The following is an 18,430-nucleotide window of genomic DNA, read 5'->3' as shown; positions in this document are numbered from 1 at the left end:
CTATAAATTTGTACAATGCTTGGTGATTAAGGGAAATTATGTATATATGTTTCAGAAAAGTAGTATCGTATTCAGACAAACCCACTAACTTGAAATGTTTAGCCAATTGACAGATTCAATAGCAATTTCTGAATTGTATATTAACCATGGACCAGGGGATCCAAAGACAATGGGAATCTTAATGTGTACCAAACAAATAATATAATAAATCATAACATAGGAACTGTCATTTTTTCTGATAGTGGAAATAACGATGTCCTTTGAAGACTAATTTGCTTTATATTGGATTATATACATGAAATACAGTACACACAAAGTGATTCAGGCCATACTGGCGTTAAGTTATTCCCAGGTGAAACAGGGTGAATACAGGTGCTGACACTCAGATTTAACACCAGGCCATATACAATCTATGGTACATGTACATGTATACAGAGAGATATATATGTTATTCCCAGTGAAACAGGGTGAATACAGGTGATAACACTCTGATTTAACACCAGGCCATATACAATCTATGGTACATGTACATGTATACAGAGAGATATGTTATTCCCAGTGAAATAGGGTGAATACAGGTGATAACACTCTGATTTAACACCAGACCATATACAATCTATGGTACATGTACATGTATACAGAGAGATATATGTTATTCCCAGTGAAACAGGGTGAATACAGGTGATAACACTCTGATTTAACACCAGGCCAAATCTATGGTACATGCACATGTATACAGAGAGATATATATTAAAGAGTGAATCACCTGTTATCCCCAGCATTCACTATATACATGTATGAAACAACAGAAGATGTTATACCCACCATTCACTATATACATGTAGGAAACAACAGAAGAAATAGTTTTTTTCTAGAATCTCACTAAGTGACATATGTAATAATTTTTTTAAGAGTAAATGAATTTATAACAATTAATATTCATAAGTTAATATTCTAATATGATCAAGCATTTCTCACAAATCGACATATATAGCACTGAAGCTGAAGCTTAGGATGACTTGATCACATGATACAGTAAACATTAGTACCAGCACGAGCGCTCTAATCTTATAACTCCCTGCGGGTAATTCTAAGCTGCATATAAACTTCATTCCTACATGTATGTACACATCGCAGTATAATCAGACAGAAAGGACTATTACATTGTATGAGGTATAAACATCTTTGTTCTTCAGAGTCACTGCTTTTTTTTAGTAAGTCCTTTCATTACAGCAGAATACTGTATACCCTTGAGTTCTTTTACAATATTCCTCAATAATAACTTTCAATGTATACAAAGTACTGGTTGATTCATTGGAAAAGCATATAATTTAATATCAATATTTGGTTGTATTTATTTGCTCACATTTCTAATCATGTTCAAGTTTAAATTTTAATTCATACCATTCTCGAATAAATATAAAAAATCAAACTTACAATTTGTACTAACAATGAGCAAACTTATAAAAATGAAGGTAAAAAGTGAAAGTATATACGTAAACTACGAAGCAATCATCACCACTGACAGATCTAAAAATGTTCATACCTCATTTTGTTAGTATGATGTTAGGATTATTTTGTAAGTAGTTTGAGTCAGGATAGCTTGAAAATGAAGCGAAACTTCAAACTCACCGTGGAAGATTTGCACCATTTAGGTGTCTGAATAATCTGAAAAGGGGATGGCAGGTTAAAGGTCAAGGACAGAAGTCTATTATGTTTCCCAGACAAAAATGGCAGAGTACAGGAAAACAAAATAAAATTAACCTCAATCATGTAGTGCATAGATCTCGACTTTTTCAATTTGATAATATTCTAACTTCATTTCTTTTTCACTAATTTTTTAAAGACATGTTAAAGCTTACTGCATGAACATTACTTATCTTTAATAGTAAATAATTTCAGACATAAAATCAGGTTTATGTAATTAAAATGATTAATGATGATAGTTTTGTTTTATGTATCACGACAAAAGAATGTTTAACAACATGAAAAGCTATGCGTACATTAACACTACATGTACTTGAGGAGAAAAGAAATAAAATATTTGAACTAAAATTAAATAATATCTATAATACAAATGTTTGTTAAAAGCATGGACTATCTATGGATAAAAAAGGAGTGAAAAGACAAAAGATAAAATTAGCAAATAAACAACATTAATTAAATCTTGAGTGACCACACAGTAAATTTCAAACTTTTTAAAGGGAGATAATCTTCAAATTACAATGTATATGTTCTTTACAGTAACCCATGTTTACAGGTACTTGGCTTTAGCTATGATTAAAATAAATTTTGTAAGTTACAGATACATCAGAAAATACCCATGCCAGGGCTTTTTTTTATTGATTCCAGATCTTCGACTTCTTATTCTCACAACTTGTCTCCAGTACAAATGTACCTTCCTTCGTCAAGTTCTATATGCATTTATGAGGAGGATGAATTTTGTTTAGAATCAACATACAATATATGCACTTATAATAATAAGTCTCTATAGCACCTAAATTCAAATATGATTCATGCAAACTTATTGATTCTTTGAATAAACTTATTCCTAACAGATATCAATTTAACACCAGCAAGATTGCTGAATATGGCTTTTATGGGTACTAACATTGATTTTGTTTCTGTTAATTAAAACATAAATTGATGTTATTTATTGCTTTTCATTTATGACAATTTAAGGTCCTACATCCTGTCAATATTATGTACTTATATTTCAGAATCACACTAGGCTATGCTTTTCTCAGACTGTCTATGACTTCTTAACACCAAATTCAGATGTAAACTGATTAAATACTAAGTCTGAGAGACCATGATTTATCTACAAATGTATTGGTTTGAACTAACTTTCTGTAATATTGGTACATTTGTATGTTTTGCATTTATGTTATTATTTCTAGTCTGGTTGGTAAAGTCGTTTGAAACTTCTTTTTTTTCAGTTTGAATTAATATTTGACGGATACAGTATTGTCTCTGGTAAGAAAGATGACTTTTAGGTACAGTTGTACATGTAAGTGTACACTAATTATTTTACAAAAGAACCTCCACACCCATTAGAATAAGAAATGCAGCGATTTTTAATAAAACCCAGATTTTGCTTTTGGTGTCCCTTACCATTGATAATTACATGCTAATTGAAGTAATTGTGCCTTCAAATTCCATCCAAATAACATGAAAGCAAACAAAAACCATTCATTTGATTGTTGTACATGTACATGTAGGTTAAACCTTATTACATTCAAATACTTTACTAGCATATATAGTGTGTGATCACTCAATAATTAGTATTATAAAACTGGTATATAGTTAAATTAAAGCAACTGATAAAACAGAAAATTGATTGTTGCTTACCTCCTCCAACTGGTGTCTGGGGGTGGTGACAAGTAAGCTGATCCATAAGGGGAACAATTTGTCTGAAAAAAATAATCTTTGTGTTACAACTGTTAATAACTTGAAGAGAGGTCCTTCATAGCCACTTTGGAAAGGTGTATGTAAAAATCAAGTGACATGGGAATAGAATTAGAGGGCTAAGTTAGTTTAATTTGAATAATTCTGTTCAGGTCCGGAATGATGCCTTTTCACCAGAATCAGATACATTTTTTTGTACATGATAGCTATAGAAAATCAATCTATACACAGGTATACAAATAGTGCAATTAGTGATCAAAAGTCATTGAAGTGCCATTACTACTTCCCTTTATGTGGCCTTGTTCATTTTTGTAAATTGTCCTGTTACAATTTGGCCATAAATTCAAATATCAAGATATTGCAGTAAATAAAAAAAAATCGAGTAACTTTTTTATCTCATTATAATTCTATCTTGAGTAATGTTGTGCAAAATCATTTAGGCCAAGTCAAACAAATTGCAGCAAATTGTAATAATGCCCTGGAACTATATACATGGTATAGGCATGTGTATACAATGTACATGTATGTCAATCAGTTTTCTTATCCAACCTAAGTTAGAGCAATCTTTAAATAACTTATCGACTAAGCAGAAAATAGGCATGCCATTAGCACCAAATTCAGCATACTTTGCACTATATTGTTATTTGTTTAGATAATTTTCAATATTCAGTACTGTCATTACTGAAAACTAGTTCAAAGTCGTTAATTTTATATCTAATTCAACTAGTATGATGCTGAGCAGTTTCAATCATTTACCCAGTTAACTTCACCCATTTATCATTGTGCTTATGAAAATAATTCACTAACTGGATTCAATAATGAATTCAGGAACTAATGATGTATTCCCAGACTCAAAATATCATAGAAGTTTTTATGTAAAAATTGTGTGCAAAATTATGTCAGTGTGACATCAACTTGAATAAAAGAACAAAAAAGAGAGACATTTTTCCAGAAGAACCTATTTGAATCTAAAATTTTAAAGTTATTTGGGGAATTTTTTAACCCTGTCTGGATGATATCCTTTGAGGAGGTGTTCCATAATTGGAAGGATTTACGTATAGAAGAAGAAGCTTGACTTGTAAATGATATTAAAGTTAATAAACTGTGGGTACCCTTGCTTTATCAATTGGAAATCCTCGTCTGTGTGGACCGAGTGGTCTCCCCTTGTCTCTGACTGCATGGAATCTACTGTCCATCCGGTTTGGCATCTGTCTCAAATCATCCAAATGTTGAAATGCACTCTATCAAATAAAAGATAACAATTCAAATAATGTTTCATAACAATAATATTTCATTAACATAATCTATAAAATGTAAACAGTAATCACACGAGACGACAGTTATGTCAACATCGTAAATATCTCACCTGTAGATCTATACCGGAATTTGCCACCATCTGGTTGACATTTGGTAAGGACCCGGCTCTATACTGTGTACTTATGTTTTGTTGGAGTTGAAGATGCTGCTTTTGCATCGACGGGACCTACATATAAATAAATAACAGCGAAAATTAGTTTCATGTTGACAAAACACGATTCATTAGTCGACATAATTAGAATGCTACCGATAAGGCGTTTCAAGCGACTATAATAACAAACCTTCGTAACAGGCGTAACATCCCGCATTATTGCCTCGAAAGCAGCAGTTTCTTCTGCTTGTTTTTGATTGTGTAATGCTATTTTTTCACTGAACTTCCGTGGATTCGCCATGATGGCAGAAAAGGACAAGCTTGTTATGATTTTGACTTCGCAGGGGGCCTAATCTATTGTTATCCAATCAAATCCATCCGTGTAATACATGTGATCTATGATAGGTGGCAGCACAACAAGCACCTGCTAATCTGTATAATGCTGAATTTTCATAATTTAAAAGAAAATCAGTAACATTAAACGGCTTTAACAGTTATAAATTCATCAAGAGTAATGATATTAAAGCTTTAGAACCTCTTTCAATGTTATTTTTCAATCTGAGATTACAGCTATCGAGACATTTCGGCCCCTCTTCCAGTTAGTTCGTCCTATTAGGCCGTTAAAGGTTTAAAGCTAGTGCAGAGACGTCTCGACCGCATTTCAATTTTGTTTCGACCATATTTTTTTCATATTGTTTATCGATTAAAGTATGTTGAAATCCTGAAATATAGAATTATTGAAACGCAGTTTCACTTTCAACATTTCAATGCTGACACTCTTTTCCAGTGAATTTAGTGGCCAAACACCCATATAGTACATGCGTAACCAATCTCTAGTTTAGGGATTAAATTGAAGGTCACATGAATACGAATTCAATGGGGACGAATTGTTCACTTGCAAGTAAATAATTCATCAACGAAGTTTCTTGGCTTATTTTGACAACTTGATTTTTCATTTGAACTCACACGGTCAGGCTCGTCAGGTTGACTGCTTTAAAAGCCAATTATTATTTCACTTTCATAACTTGATTCGACAAACAAGTACTGTATTCTAATATTGTCTAAATCTCGTGGGCATGATAATGCCCCTTTATTAAGTATAAAATCACTTTGACTAACTTTTGAAATAATCTCAGTCAGAATATTCTGAAGCTGAATTTATGACGATTCAAGCCGAAGTTAAAAATTAATAACTTGGCTTGGTATTAACTGAACATAATTGACATTGCACAGGACAGGACAAACATGAATAACTTCAAGAATTGTTGGGGATACAAATAACTTGAAGAATTGTTGGGGATACAAATAACTTGAAGAATTGTTGGGGATACAAATAACTTGAAGAATTGTTGGGGATACACATGACGTGTACAGAAGCGGAAATCAATTTCTACACTTACATTAAAGCATGCATAGCTGCAATAGATGGAAACTGTGACATTTAATATATTGTATTATGAATTTATCATGTCTCTGATGTAAATAAATTATGCTACTGAAAACATCACCCGATACCCGAATATCAAATGGTCATCTCCTTATAACAGTCCAAGGTCATGAACATGTTATTTAGTGTCTGTCATTTTATCTACTTTTCATTTGTATATATCCATTTCGTGTACTCTTCTTCCCCAGCTTCAGTGGTCAACCTTTTCTGCAGACTTTATGTATTGGATTATTGTCAAACCGTTTATCTACCTAAAAAAACCATGATTTTTTTAAAACTTGAACTTGTCACTAGGCAGTCAGCAAACAACAATCAATCGAATAATCAAACGTGTCACAACATAAATTTCTCCCTTTTACATCAGTATATGCGATGATTGCAACGCCTCTGAACAATCAATTCTGAATCCGTGCCGAGTCCTTGAACGTTCCGATGAAAGTAAATACAGAAATTCACTCCGAACGCAAGTTAAACTGTTTTAGAAATATTGTATGGAAGGTTAACAAAACTCTCTATTTGGTCTGATCGAAGGATTTTTTTTTAATTCCTAATCCGGAATTTTATATTATTTCCTTATAAAAGGAGAAGGCCAACATTTTGGGAAAGAAATTAAGGGGTATCTCATTTAAACTGTTAACTTTCTTAGTGATTCCTTCAAGGTAACAAAACTTCCATCAAAACAGCAGCCCACTTTCGCTGACTTCTCTAATAGAGAACAAATGCCATGCATGCAATATCGTGTCAACTTGGAAAACATGTACCCTCTTTACGTGTTGCGGCTTGATTGTTGATTTATAAAATGGAAAGTTCATTTGTATCATTTCACATTTATGTTGTTGGTAATCAAAAAATTCTCCCTGTCGGTTTCTACTTGTTTTACCCAAATCGTAGGAAGTATTTTATTTGCACCAGACGCTCGTTTCGTCTACAAAAGACACACCAGTAACGCTCTATTTCAAAAAAGTTTTAAAAAATGCCAAATTAAGTACGAAGTGAGCATTCTGGACCACAAATTCACATTTGTTTTACTCAAATCGTAAGAAAGTTCACAATAAGGAAGAGTACATCTTGTACATCTTGAAACGTTAATAGACGATGCTAGCTAATTTATTCTTCCCCGAGTTATCTTTATATTTTCTTTATGCAAAAACTTGAACAAGTTGACGAAAAACGGTTCACACTTTTCCCAATGGGAATACCAAATGCACCAAATGAAACCGTGAACAATGCAGTCAATTAAAAAAATATACACCCTTAGGATATCAGGACCGATACATTTTGTAAGACTTTTTACAAATTCGATTTGTAGCCAACTGAGGCAGTGACAAAGCTATAGGAAAAAGTTATAACTCTTAAATTATTACAGGGTAAATGAAGTCATTACGCACAGCATCTTACAACGCTGATTGTCTAATAGTCAAAATTTCCATAACCAATCCTTTGAACAGGCCTGCTTTCTCAACTTTTAACTTTAAGAAATCAATGGTTAACATTAACAAAAATATACGGTGCACCACTACATATGTATTTAACTATTTAATCCTTTGTTTACATTTTCAGGTTGATACAGTGTATTTATCTACATACTGAGTACCCCATATCCATAAGTACAATGTATTATATACGTTCAACTGACATGCCTCATCAAAGTATAACGTTTACATTAAACATATACTCGTCAACAGAAAAGATGCCGAGTTTGAAATGATTTGTTTAAAAACAGAAAAGTTAGACATATATATATATGAAACGTCTTTTAAACTCTAGTAAACGCATGTCTTGTTGGAGTTCAAGATAAAAATCGAAAACTTATATCAGAGGCGGATTTAGGGGGGAGCCTCCTCCCCCTCTTTTCTGGGAAAATTTGGTTGCTTATATAGGCCTTTAGGCAGTCAACGGGCCCCCACTTATGAAAATTTCTGGTTCGGCACTGTATATGACATTGGATACACTTGAAACAGAAAAACATTAATCGATCTGTAGATAAAAACGAAATTATGTCTTATCAGAACAACCAAACACCATGTAAAGTAAACTTTACTTGCTACAACGTTGATTTTTAGAACTTTTTAATAATATTTGGAGTTCACAAATACATCGTTTAATATCAAATAAGTTGATACCACAACTCACTTTCATAATGTGTATAGTTTCTTTTGTTGACTAGTATATTATTTTAACTGATACGGTGTCATAGATGCATTAAATTATCATTATTTACCTAAATACACTGCGATGAATGAAGAACGGATATATGATCTGTGTATTGTTGGAGCAGGTTTGATTGGGACAGCAGCTGCAAGTCATGCGTCCAAATGGGGAAGCGTTTGTTTGGTTGGACCGGAAGAACCAAAGGTTCGAATATGAATATAAGTTACTTTTGTACTATTTCTCAACACACTTGTTACACATTTCACTTTCTCTTTAAATGACACCATTTTAAAGGGTGGACACTCATGATCTGTAAAATGTCTCAAATTTCACACGAATGCGGTATTCAATGTGTAGTTAATTGATAATATTTTCTGTATTACAAAAATTATATGAAAAAGTAAAGAACTGGCAAATCGAACAGTTCCTTTGATTTACCATGACCTCTTTCAGTGTCCAGTTTGAAGTTCAGTTAAATTTTGAAACTATGTGTTAAAAAAGTATCGGATAGAATCACTATTATACAGCAATTTATTTTTAAACATATAATTGACCTGTTTTCAGATATAAAAAAAAATACATATCCACTGTTTCTTATATCATGTGGTGTTCGTCGTTGATGAAAAAAGTAAAATCACAAAAATACTGAACTCAGAGGAAAATCAATTTGGAAAGTCCATAATCACATGGCAAAATCAAAAAACATAACGCATCAAAAACGAACTGTTATATTTCTGACTTGGTACAGGCATTTTCAAATGTAGAAAATGGTGGATTAAACCTGGTTCTATAGCGCTAACCCTCTCACTTTAATAACAGTCTCATCAAATTCCGCTACATTTACATGATGCGTTAAATAAACAGTCACAATTAATAAAATAGTCAAAATATGACTTGTTTTGTAAGTTGTTTTGCAGTTTGCATGTTGTGTCGTCTATAATATTATTTGTTTGTGCGTTTCTATGTCAGCGATGAATGTTCATGTGTGTGATTGTGCGTTATTTCTATCACGTAGTGTTGTCATTTTGGCGATATTTTTAATATTGCCATACAGTGGGTGGTTTGTCTAGTCATTAAATCAGTTTCAACAACCCAATATTTTTTCTTGAAATGTCCTGTACCAAAACGTAAAATCACAATAATACTGAACTCCAAGGAAAATTCAAAACGGAAAGTCCCTTATCAAATGATATTATCAAATGAAAAACACATCAAACGAATGGACAACAACTGTCATATTCCTGACTTGGTACAGGCATTAACAAATGTATTATGGCAGTTGTTTTCAGATAGTTTGTTTTTATATATATTGGCGTTTGTTTTTGTTGAACTTCAGTGCTCCTGTTATTCCTTTGTTTTCCTCCTATAATTGATATGTTTCCCTCGGTTATAGTTTGTAACCCGTAATTGTTTTCCCTCAATCGATTTATGACCTTTGAACACTGGTATACTACTGTTGCCTTTATTTCTCTCTCAAACGTACATATAGGAAATCCCATATATATTTTAACTCCTCGGCGATCATAGCAAAATTCAAATAGTTTTCGCTCTCCAACAAACAGCAAAATATATTTTCAGTATTAAACCAATAACTTGTTTTATAGAGTAGAAATGTGAATAATAACAGAGATATATTTGGTTGCCATTATGACGAGGGAAGAATAACACGATGCACAGACCCAGATCCAGTGTGGGCAATGCTAGCACAGAAATCAATAGCTAGGTACAGACAACTAGAAAGTGACACCGGTAACTTGATTAATACTAGAACATTTCAAATCATTTAAAGTTAAAAATTTCTTTAGTAATTTCCTAAAGATGTGATAACATGACTTATTTTCTGAAGACCTAAAATTGTGTATGAATTTTAAGGGAGAAGACACCATTAAGGCAAACAAAAAACGTATTTAACTTGAATATTATGATATCAACGTTTGAATCTGAATTCACGGAGCACATCATGTTAGAGAAGTTCGACATTAGAGATAAGGGCTACCATAAAATAAACATTTTGGAAGCATAAAAAAACAATTCAGAAACAACAGACAAAGGTTGACTTTTTCAGAGGAATCGACAACCTTTCGTTTTTTGTCGACGGCCTGCGACTTTTGTCGCAGAAAGCTCGACATAGGGATAGTGATCCGGCGGCGGAGGCTACGGCGGCGGTGTTAGCTCACTTCTTAAAAGCTTTATATTTTAGAAGGTGGGAAACCTGGATGCTTCATTCTTTGTATATGGATACCTCATGTTACGAAGTTTCGTCAGTCACATGTCCAATGTCCTTGACCTCATTTTCATGGTTCAGTGACTACTTGAAAATAAAGTTAAGACTTTTTGTAATGTTAAATTCTCTCTTATTATAAGTAATAGGATAACTATATTTAGTATGTGCGTACCTTGCAAGGTCCTCTTGCCAGTCAGACAGTTTTCACTTGACCTTGACCTCATTTCATGGATCAGTGAACAAGGTTAAGTTTTGGTGGTCAAGTCCATATCTGAGATACTATAAGCAATAGGTCTAGTATATTCGGTGTATGGAAGCACTGTAAGGTGTACATGTCCAACTAGTAGGTGTCATCTGACCTTGACCTCATTTTCATGGTTCAGTGGTTATAGTTAAGTTTTTGTGTTTTGGTCTGTTTTTCTTGTACTGTATGCAATAGGTCTTCTATATTTTGTGTATGGAATGGTTGTAAGGTGTACAGGTCTACCTGGCAGGTGTCATGTGACCTTGACCTCATTTTCATGGTTCAGTGGTCAAAGTTAAGTTTTGAGTTTTGGCCTTTTTTCTAATACTATGAAATAGGTGAACTATATTTGGTGTATGTAAATATTTTATAATCTACATGTCGGTCGCGTAGGTTTTATTTTACCTTGACCTCATATTTTACGGTTCATTGCTCAGTGTTAAGCTTTTGTGTTTTGGTCTGTTTTTCTTAAACTATAAGCAATACGTCAATTTTATTTGTTGTATGGAAGAATTGTTAGCTGTACATGCCTACCTGGCATGGTTCATCTGACCTTGACCTCATTTTCATGGTTCAAAAGTCAATGTTTAGTTTTCTTGGTTTATGTTAAGTTTATGTGACAGTTGTAATAAAGCTCTATTATTAGGACTATCAACATAATATCAATGATTAGTAAAGAAGGCGAGACATTTCAGTGTGTGCACTCTTGTTGTTACATAATCCTATTATTATAATAAATCTTGTGCACTCAATTCGTGCTTCTTAAAACTGATATGCTTATTTTGAAGATAATTTAGAAATTAGTTATCAAAAGTCTTACAATACAGTGAAGTACGGAGACAAAATCAGAATGGTAATAAAATCATTTCTATAAATGGAGAATGACGCAGTTATGCTTATTATTAACAGGAATTCCCTTCTATGATGAAATTGGATGTTTAATGATAGGAGAGAAGGATTCTAAATTTCTTAACCAAGTAACAGATGTAGTGAAGACACAAAAAATGGATGCCACGTACTTAACAAATGCAGCATTGAAAGAAAAATTTCCCTTTCTACATGTTTCTCTATCAGACGATGCGGTTTATGAATTCAAAGACGCTGGGAATATTAGTCCTCGAAGTTTGATTCGTGCCCAGATCACCAAAGCAACAGCCCAAGGTTGTACTCTTGTAACAGAGGTAGTTAATCGCGTAAGGCGCATTGAAAGAAACGGTGAATACATTATGTGTATTTCAACGGACGCTTCACATATTTTGGCGAAGAAAGTTCTATTAGCAACCGGTGCATTCACCGCTTTTAGAGAACTTCTTCCAGATGAACTACAACTATATGTTAACCTCTGTCCTTTGACAGTTGCAAAGGTTGAACTGTCAGAATCTGATTTGGGAAGAATAAGGTAAAATAACGAGTATTAAGTTGATGTAACATATCTGCTCCATAAAAATTCAGTTTGACAACTGTACCTCTAGAACTGATATTTTTGCGATTGTCTTTTGATATCCCACTTCTTTAAATGGGCGTTATACAGTGATTGGGTTGTCTGTTTATTCGTTAGTTCTGTAATGGAATCGTAGGTAACGAAAAATAAGAATGGATTAAGTCAATCGTTTCAGGTTATATGAAGTTCCGACCCTTCTAATCGGAGAATTTACAACATCACAGGCACTCGCTGAAATTTTGAATACCGCTTGTTATTTAGAAATAATGAATATAGTATTGCCCGATATACGGTATGATCTAATCCTCAACGATGGTATATAAGCAGCCGTCTGTATGTAGTCAGTTGAGTTCATACTGCCGTTCGAGGACTTACCCGTTAGTCAAAGTCGTTAAAACCCACCAAGTAGTAGTCGAAAACCTTTAAAATCTTACCACAGCGTACAAAGTCACATTATAAAAAACCTTTGACTTTATATATATTGTGGACCTATGGAGAAAGAATAGTTTAAAGAGCCGAGATAGCAGACTTAAAACAAAGATCACATTTGCTCAACCATATAACGATAAAAGCCTGAGAGCCAAGAGGTCTTATAGGAATAAAGGAACAAATGTTATCCTCTTATGCTTTAAATGATCTCAGATCCTGAGAATCAATTCGGCCTTAGACATGTAACATAATTTAAACCTTTGCAACTTTAAAGAGCTTAAAGGGACCTACTGAATCTACTAATATACTTTGACAACAGTAGTATACCGCTGTTCAATACTAAATCGAATAAGAGAAATCTAATCCGTGTTACAAACAAAAAGAACCCAACCCAAACACATCATCTATAAGAGTAAAACAATAGAATAACATAAACATTTAATTGATACATCTATAATTGCTTATATGTACTTTAGTTACAAAGCTACGAAGCAGCATAGTTATCCCCCTTTTAACTTTTTTCGTTCAAAAATATATTTAAAACAAACGATATCAATTGTTGCGCAAAGGTCAGGTGTTTCTCCGACAACCTTCATCGGTTACCTTCCAGATAATAAAAAAAAATAGGGAAGCCAAAATGAAAAATAGGTATTGCTGTGTACTAAAATTGTACGCATGGCTTTTACCAAATACTTAATTATTCAGGAAAATGCCAAGCGTCTTATATTCTGGAAAAGGAACGAAAGATTGGACCAAAACATTCCCACGTTCTGAGGGTGACCATATTAGTTGGTACATGCTACCCCCAGTGAAATATCCAGATGGTAATGTTTTTATATATGTTGCATAGGGGAAGGTAATACTGAACAGATAATCTATTATTACGACTAAATCGCTCACAAAAAGTCTATTTTTGATTTTCATGTCTATACCGAAGTTATGTTAACTTAATATTACTTAAATAATAAAAAAAAACAGATATATACTACTAGTATAAATTTAAAACAAAATACAGTGGCCTGAAGTGGACTGAATTTCGGTAAAAAAACAATTAAACGCCGAAGAATGCAAATTATTGACCATTTAAAATACAGAATCAGACAAATTGACTAAGCTGACATCAAATTAATATCATCAACAATTTGATAAGGCTGTTGATAACAAAGGCTAGAAACAATTTGACTTTTATAATATTATATAAGTTTTCCCATTGTGAGTCAGAATCTCAACTGGGAAACAACTAAATGACACTTTGTCTTGGTATAGTGGGCAGCCAAGTGGCCGAAACACTACGCCTATCATCTGGAACGCAGACGATTCCAAAAGGGGACGAAGCGATGTGTTTTTTTTGTATATGTTTATTTTTCTTGAGATTGTAACACAGTGATGACTATTGTAACCATATTTTGACTATTTTACCGATTATGTCTGTCTTGTTCTTTCATCGTTGTAAAAATAACAGAATTTAATGCGACTGTCATAAAAGTGAGAGGTTTAGCGCTACAAAACCAGGTTCAATCTACCATTTTCCACATTTGAAAATGCCTGTACCAAGTCAAGAATATGACAGTTGTTGTCCATTCGTTTGTTTGATGTGATTTATCCTTTGGTTTTGCCATCTGATTATGGACGTTCCGTTTTGAAGTTCAGTATTTTTGTGAATTTTTTTTCCATAACATAGCAAGGTAATACGAAAAGGAGTTGAATTGCTGGCGGAGAGAGGACAAGTAGTTAATTACTAGGGGATGAGATGATAAACTAACCAGTGGTACATTTTGTAATGGTTAAAAGAAAATGGAATGTGTTTTACGGAGTTACTTGGCATTTTATGTTATCAGTTTGCTTACATGTTATGTAGGCTTCAATTCGTCTCCTTGCATCTGTCGCTGATTGTTTGTTTAACAGTCATGCCCCCAGATCGAACGTACAAATAAAGACAACAGTAGTATCATACTGGTGATCAAACGTCAATCATAAATCGATTGAGAGAAAAAATACGAGTTACAAACTAAAACCAAGGGAAACACATTAACTTTTAGAGGAAAGCAAAGGAACAACAGAAAAATTAACATAATTGAAGTGCAACACAAACAAACGCCAATATACATAGAAACGAGCTAGTTGATAACAACTGCCATATTCCTGACTTGGTACCGAACATTTTAAGAAACGAGTGTGGGTTGAACCTGTTTTTATGGCTAGTCAAGTCTCCTTCTATGACAATGTTAAAACAATATCGCTGAAATGACAAAACTACGTTACTGAAATACAACACAAACACACACAAGAATATTCATCACAGAGAAACGCACAAACACACACAAGAATATTCATCACAGAGAAACGCACAAACAAATGATACAAAAGTAGACACAACATGCAAACTGTAGAACGTAAACATGTATATTTCATCAAAGACAAATACCACATCATATATAAACGATATTCATGTTCAGTCAAAAGAAAGACACCTAGAGGTCAATTCTTTTTTTTCGGTTAACTAGATATATACTGTGACCTCAAAAGAAGTTTAGATCTAAAAAAAAGTGTTAAAAGTTACTTACAGAAGCATTCCAAATACCCAATTGAGTTACTTTTACAACTTGATCTTAATGCATTTTGCGTTTTTTAGGTAAATATTATATCAAGTTGGGACACTTTCACGACACCAGCTATAAAAATTTTACCACCACCAAGGAAGTAAAAGAATGGTTCTGCCAAGGAGGAGATATCAGATTAGTTGATGCTACAGCAGAACTGATCAGCAATGTTTTAAAGGGTCAGTTATTCTCATCCATACTTAAGATAGATTTAATTCTTGACGAAACAAGGCAGCGAAAGAGAAACTAAAACTGTTTTTAATAACCTCATCATAGAAACCACGATACAAATTTTGTATTTGTACCAGACGCGCGTTTTGTCTACAAAAGACTTATCAGCGACGCTCGAATAAAAAAAAAGTTAAAAAGTGCAAATAAAGTACGAAGTTGAAAAGCATTGAGGACCATAGATTTCTAAAAGATTTGTCTAATACAGTTAATGTTATCTCCTCCTGAGGTAGACAAGCATTAGTATTCAAAATATGAAAGTTTTGGGCAATGTAATATAAGTATATTCCTCATCCGTAATTCGCACACTACTAGAGTTGATTCCTGGGTCATTGTAGGATTAGAGGTGCTCACAATTTGTGTTATCTAACTTGTGTAATCATTTTTTGCCAAACCTTTGGAATTATTCTATATTTCTGATTGGTGTTTCAGTTCTGTTTAGTCTTATACGGATCATACAACAGAAACGTAGTTCAAATAACTGTTGTTTTTTCACAATTTGAGGGCATATATATTTAAACACTGAAACTTGCATCAATAAGGCAAATCGCAATTAACGGAGAATTGAGGTGGTTTTTTTTTTAACCATGTAAGAATTCTTTGGTTTTTCTTAGAGGTTTTAAGTGACCCAAATAGCACGATGATTGAAATTCTATTTGTGTTTTCCTTCTAGGCGTTAAACTAGACAGATACCACGGTGATTGGTGTGTTATCACTGAGACCCAAACAGGAAGACCATACATTGATACGATCCATTCTCAGCTTGGTGTATCTATTGGAGGAAATGGCTACGCAGCAAAATCGAGTGATGAAATTGGAAGAATTGCAGCAACTATGATGATGAAAAACATATGGGATTCTACTATTCCCAAAAATGTTTTTCAAGTAAAGTTCAGAAGAGAATCATGTAAATTATAGTATGAAATGTCTCTATATGGTTTTAACAATGTATAGTTATCTGCTTAAATATTAATATTATAAATGAACTATTTTTGTGCTTAAATCAAGCACTAGAGACAGGGCCAAATATCTGAGTATTAAAATGTCTTAATCAAAACGACTCTTTTCTTCAGTTAAGGAGAAAATATCATTCACGACAATATGCAGCATATATGTCCAGAAACAAATGCCTTCAACGGTAAATAAGATAAAATACCAGCTCTTCCATGAATTGTAGATAAACAAATATAAGCCATTACCAAACAAATAGAACACATCAAAATGAAAACTTTCTGCGTTCGTTGCATTACACCAGATTTAAGTAAAATTACTGCATAGGAATATCCTAGCAAGAACTACGAAGCCTACCAGAACACCCTGTAATTTAGTATGCCTTTTGTGTATTTGTGTACTTAATCTAAAACTTGCTTTTTGTATTTTTTTTGTACTGGTGTTTGTAACGCGTTTGTTCATTCGTCTTTTTAGTTGACAATGATAGTCTTTCCTTTGATAAACACCATCTGTCTTAACTCTACATGTATCCTCGTCAAACAGTTATCGATCAATTAATTAAGCATATATCCTCATTTCTTCATTAAAACTTCCGTTTACTGCAAATCCTTTTTCAATAAAAATCTTATTTGACAATGTATTTCGCTACTTACATGTAGCTTCGTAAAATTTGAACGCGGAACTGTTCCAACCAATAACATATATCATGTCGAGGTATTTCCAAGAAAACTCAATTTAAAGTGACAAAAAAGCACATTTAGTCGCTATTTATATCTTTGATAACGTACACTCCATACATTAGGTATCTATTTCAAAGACTGTAAAGGAAAGTATCTCTGGTATTATAAATACTTAATATATCATTTAGTCGATATCTAAATGAAGTTCAATGAGTTCTTAATGTGAAGTAATTGTGAGAGGCATACTATACTGCTTTCAATGTGTGTGGCTTTATGATAAACAACCAATGAATAAGTTTTTTTTTAGCATGACATTTATTGAAAGTGAATGTTAAGATCAAATTTCTATTGGTGTCTTCGTGGTCTTAAGATACAATTGGTTATCGTTCTTATTTTTGTTTGCATCTGACAACATGTTTATTTTTCCTTTCATCTTAGTAGTCAGAATTGTAACCAAATAATTAAAACCAGTGTTCGTGTGTACCAAATTAAACTTGAAGTTGATTGTTCTCAAATAATGGTCGTCTTTAGTTGACAATAACATGCTGAACTTGATCTACTCTCTTAGTTGATATGGTACTCGGTATAAAGCACGGTGCCCCTTGTAAATAGGCATTACAGAGTATAGTATTGCCTAATGATAAGACGTAAGTTCACCAAGGAGTATAATAGCAAAAATACCGAACTTCAAGGAAAATTCAAAACGGAAAGTCCCTTATCAAATGTCAAAATCAAAAGCTCAAGCACATCTAACGAACGAAAAACAACTGTCATATTCCTAAATTATTACAGGCATTTCCCGATGTAGAAATTTGTGGATTAAAGCGGGTTTTATATATTGCTAGCAAGACCTCTCCCTTGTATGACAGTTGCATATAATTCCATTATATTGACAACAATGTGTGAGCAAAACAAAACGACGTTTTATGGATAAATGCCAAAAACTGGGGTACAGCAGGCAACATTGTGTTATAACTTATAACTAACAAACAAATATGTCAACAAAAACAATATTACGTATAGACACGATACCTATAGACTCGGCACATACGCAAAATTAAAAAAAAAAAAGAATACAAAAAATTACCATATCACAATTACACAATGGCAATTCATAAATGCCGAGCCACGCAAAAAAAATATTGCCAAAACATTATTCAACAGTAAAAGTTGGAAATTATCAAAGACAAATGAAAAGAACACTAAAACAATTAGATAA

At 33.1% G+C, this 18,430-nt stretch overlaps 2 protein-coding genes across 5 annotated transcripts in view; one reads left to right on the top strand and one right to left on the bottom strand.

The window, feature by feature from the left end:
• Positions 1 to 5,175, bottom strand: part of LOC134715036 (CREB-regulated transcription coactivator 1-like) — a 42,308-nt gene extending 37,133 nt beyond the window's left edge. The window contains exons 1-5 of one of the 4 annotated variants that reach the window (XM_063576894.1): positions 5,007 to 5,175; positions 4,775 to 4,891; positions 4,521 to 4,649; positions 3,352 to 3,413; positions 1,633 to 1,668 (exon numbers count right to left, since the gene is read on the bottom strand). In XM_063576894.1, the coding sequence (XP_063432964.1) occupies positions 1,633 to 1,668; positions 3,352 to 3,413; positions 4,521 to 4,649; positions 4,775 to 4,891; positions 5,007 to 5,117 (455 nt within the window). In that variant the 5' untranslated portion in view covers positions 5,118 to 5,175. The remainder of the gene's footprint in view (positions 1 to 1,632; positions 1,669 to 3,351; positions 3,414 to 4,520; positions 4,650 to 4,774; positions 4,892 to 5,006) is intronic. The other 3 variants (XM_063576890.1, XM_063576893.1, XM_063576892.1) reach the window with 3 other exon arrangements.
• Positions 4,645 to 16,599, top strand: LOC134715037 (uncharacterized). The gene is made up of 7 exons (XM_063576895.1): positions 4,645 to 4,818; positions 8,497 to 8,618; positions 10,019 to 10,163; positions 11,792 to 12,281; positions 13,458 to 13,576; positions 15,385 to 15,531; positions 16,254 to 16,599. Exons 2-7 carry the CDS (start codon positions 8,499 to 8,501, stop codon positions 16,496 to 16,498), a joined length of 1,266 nt encoding a protein of 421 aa, XP_063432965.1. The 5' UTR covers positions 4,645 to 4,818; positions 8,497 to 8,498; the 3' UTR covers positions 16,499 to 16,599.
• The last annotated feature ends 1,831 nt before the right edge of the window (positions 16,600 to 18,430 follow it).

The sequence above is a fragment of the Mytilus trossulus genome, chromosome 4, assembly GCF_036588685.1.
Source record: "Mytilus trossulus isolate FHL-02 chromosome 4, PNRI_Mtr1.1.1.hap1, whole genome shotgun sequence".
NCBI classification, from domain to species: Eukaryota; Metazoa; Mollusca; class Bivalvia; order Mytilida; family Mytilidae; genus Mytilus; species Mytilus trossulus.
Note: the sequence above shows the minus strand (reverse complement) of the source record. Positions and strands in the feature narration are given on the sequence as shown.

Excerpts from the sequence above, each read along its gene's own strand:
- LOC134715037 (XM_063576895.1), top strand. The coding sequence starts at position 8,499 with ATGAATGAAGAACGGATATATGATCTGTGTATTGTTGGAGCAGGTTTG. Across the intron at positions 8,619-10,018 it reads TTGGACCGGAAGAACCAAAG|AGTAGAAATGTGAATAATAA; the intron begins GTTCGAATATGA and ends CTTGTTTTATAG. Across the intron at positions 10,164-11,791 it reads ACAACTAGAAAGTGACACCG|GAATTCCCTTCTATGATGAA; the intron begins GTAACTTGATTA and ends TATTATTAACAG.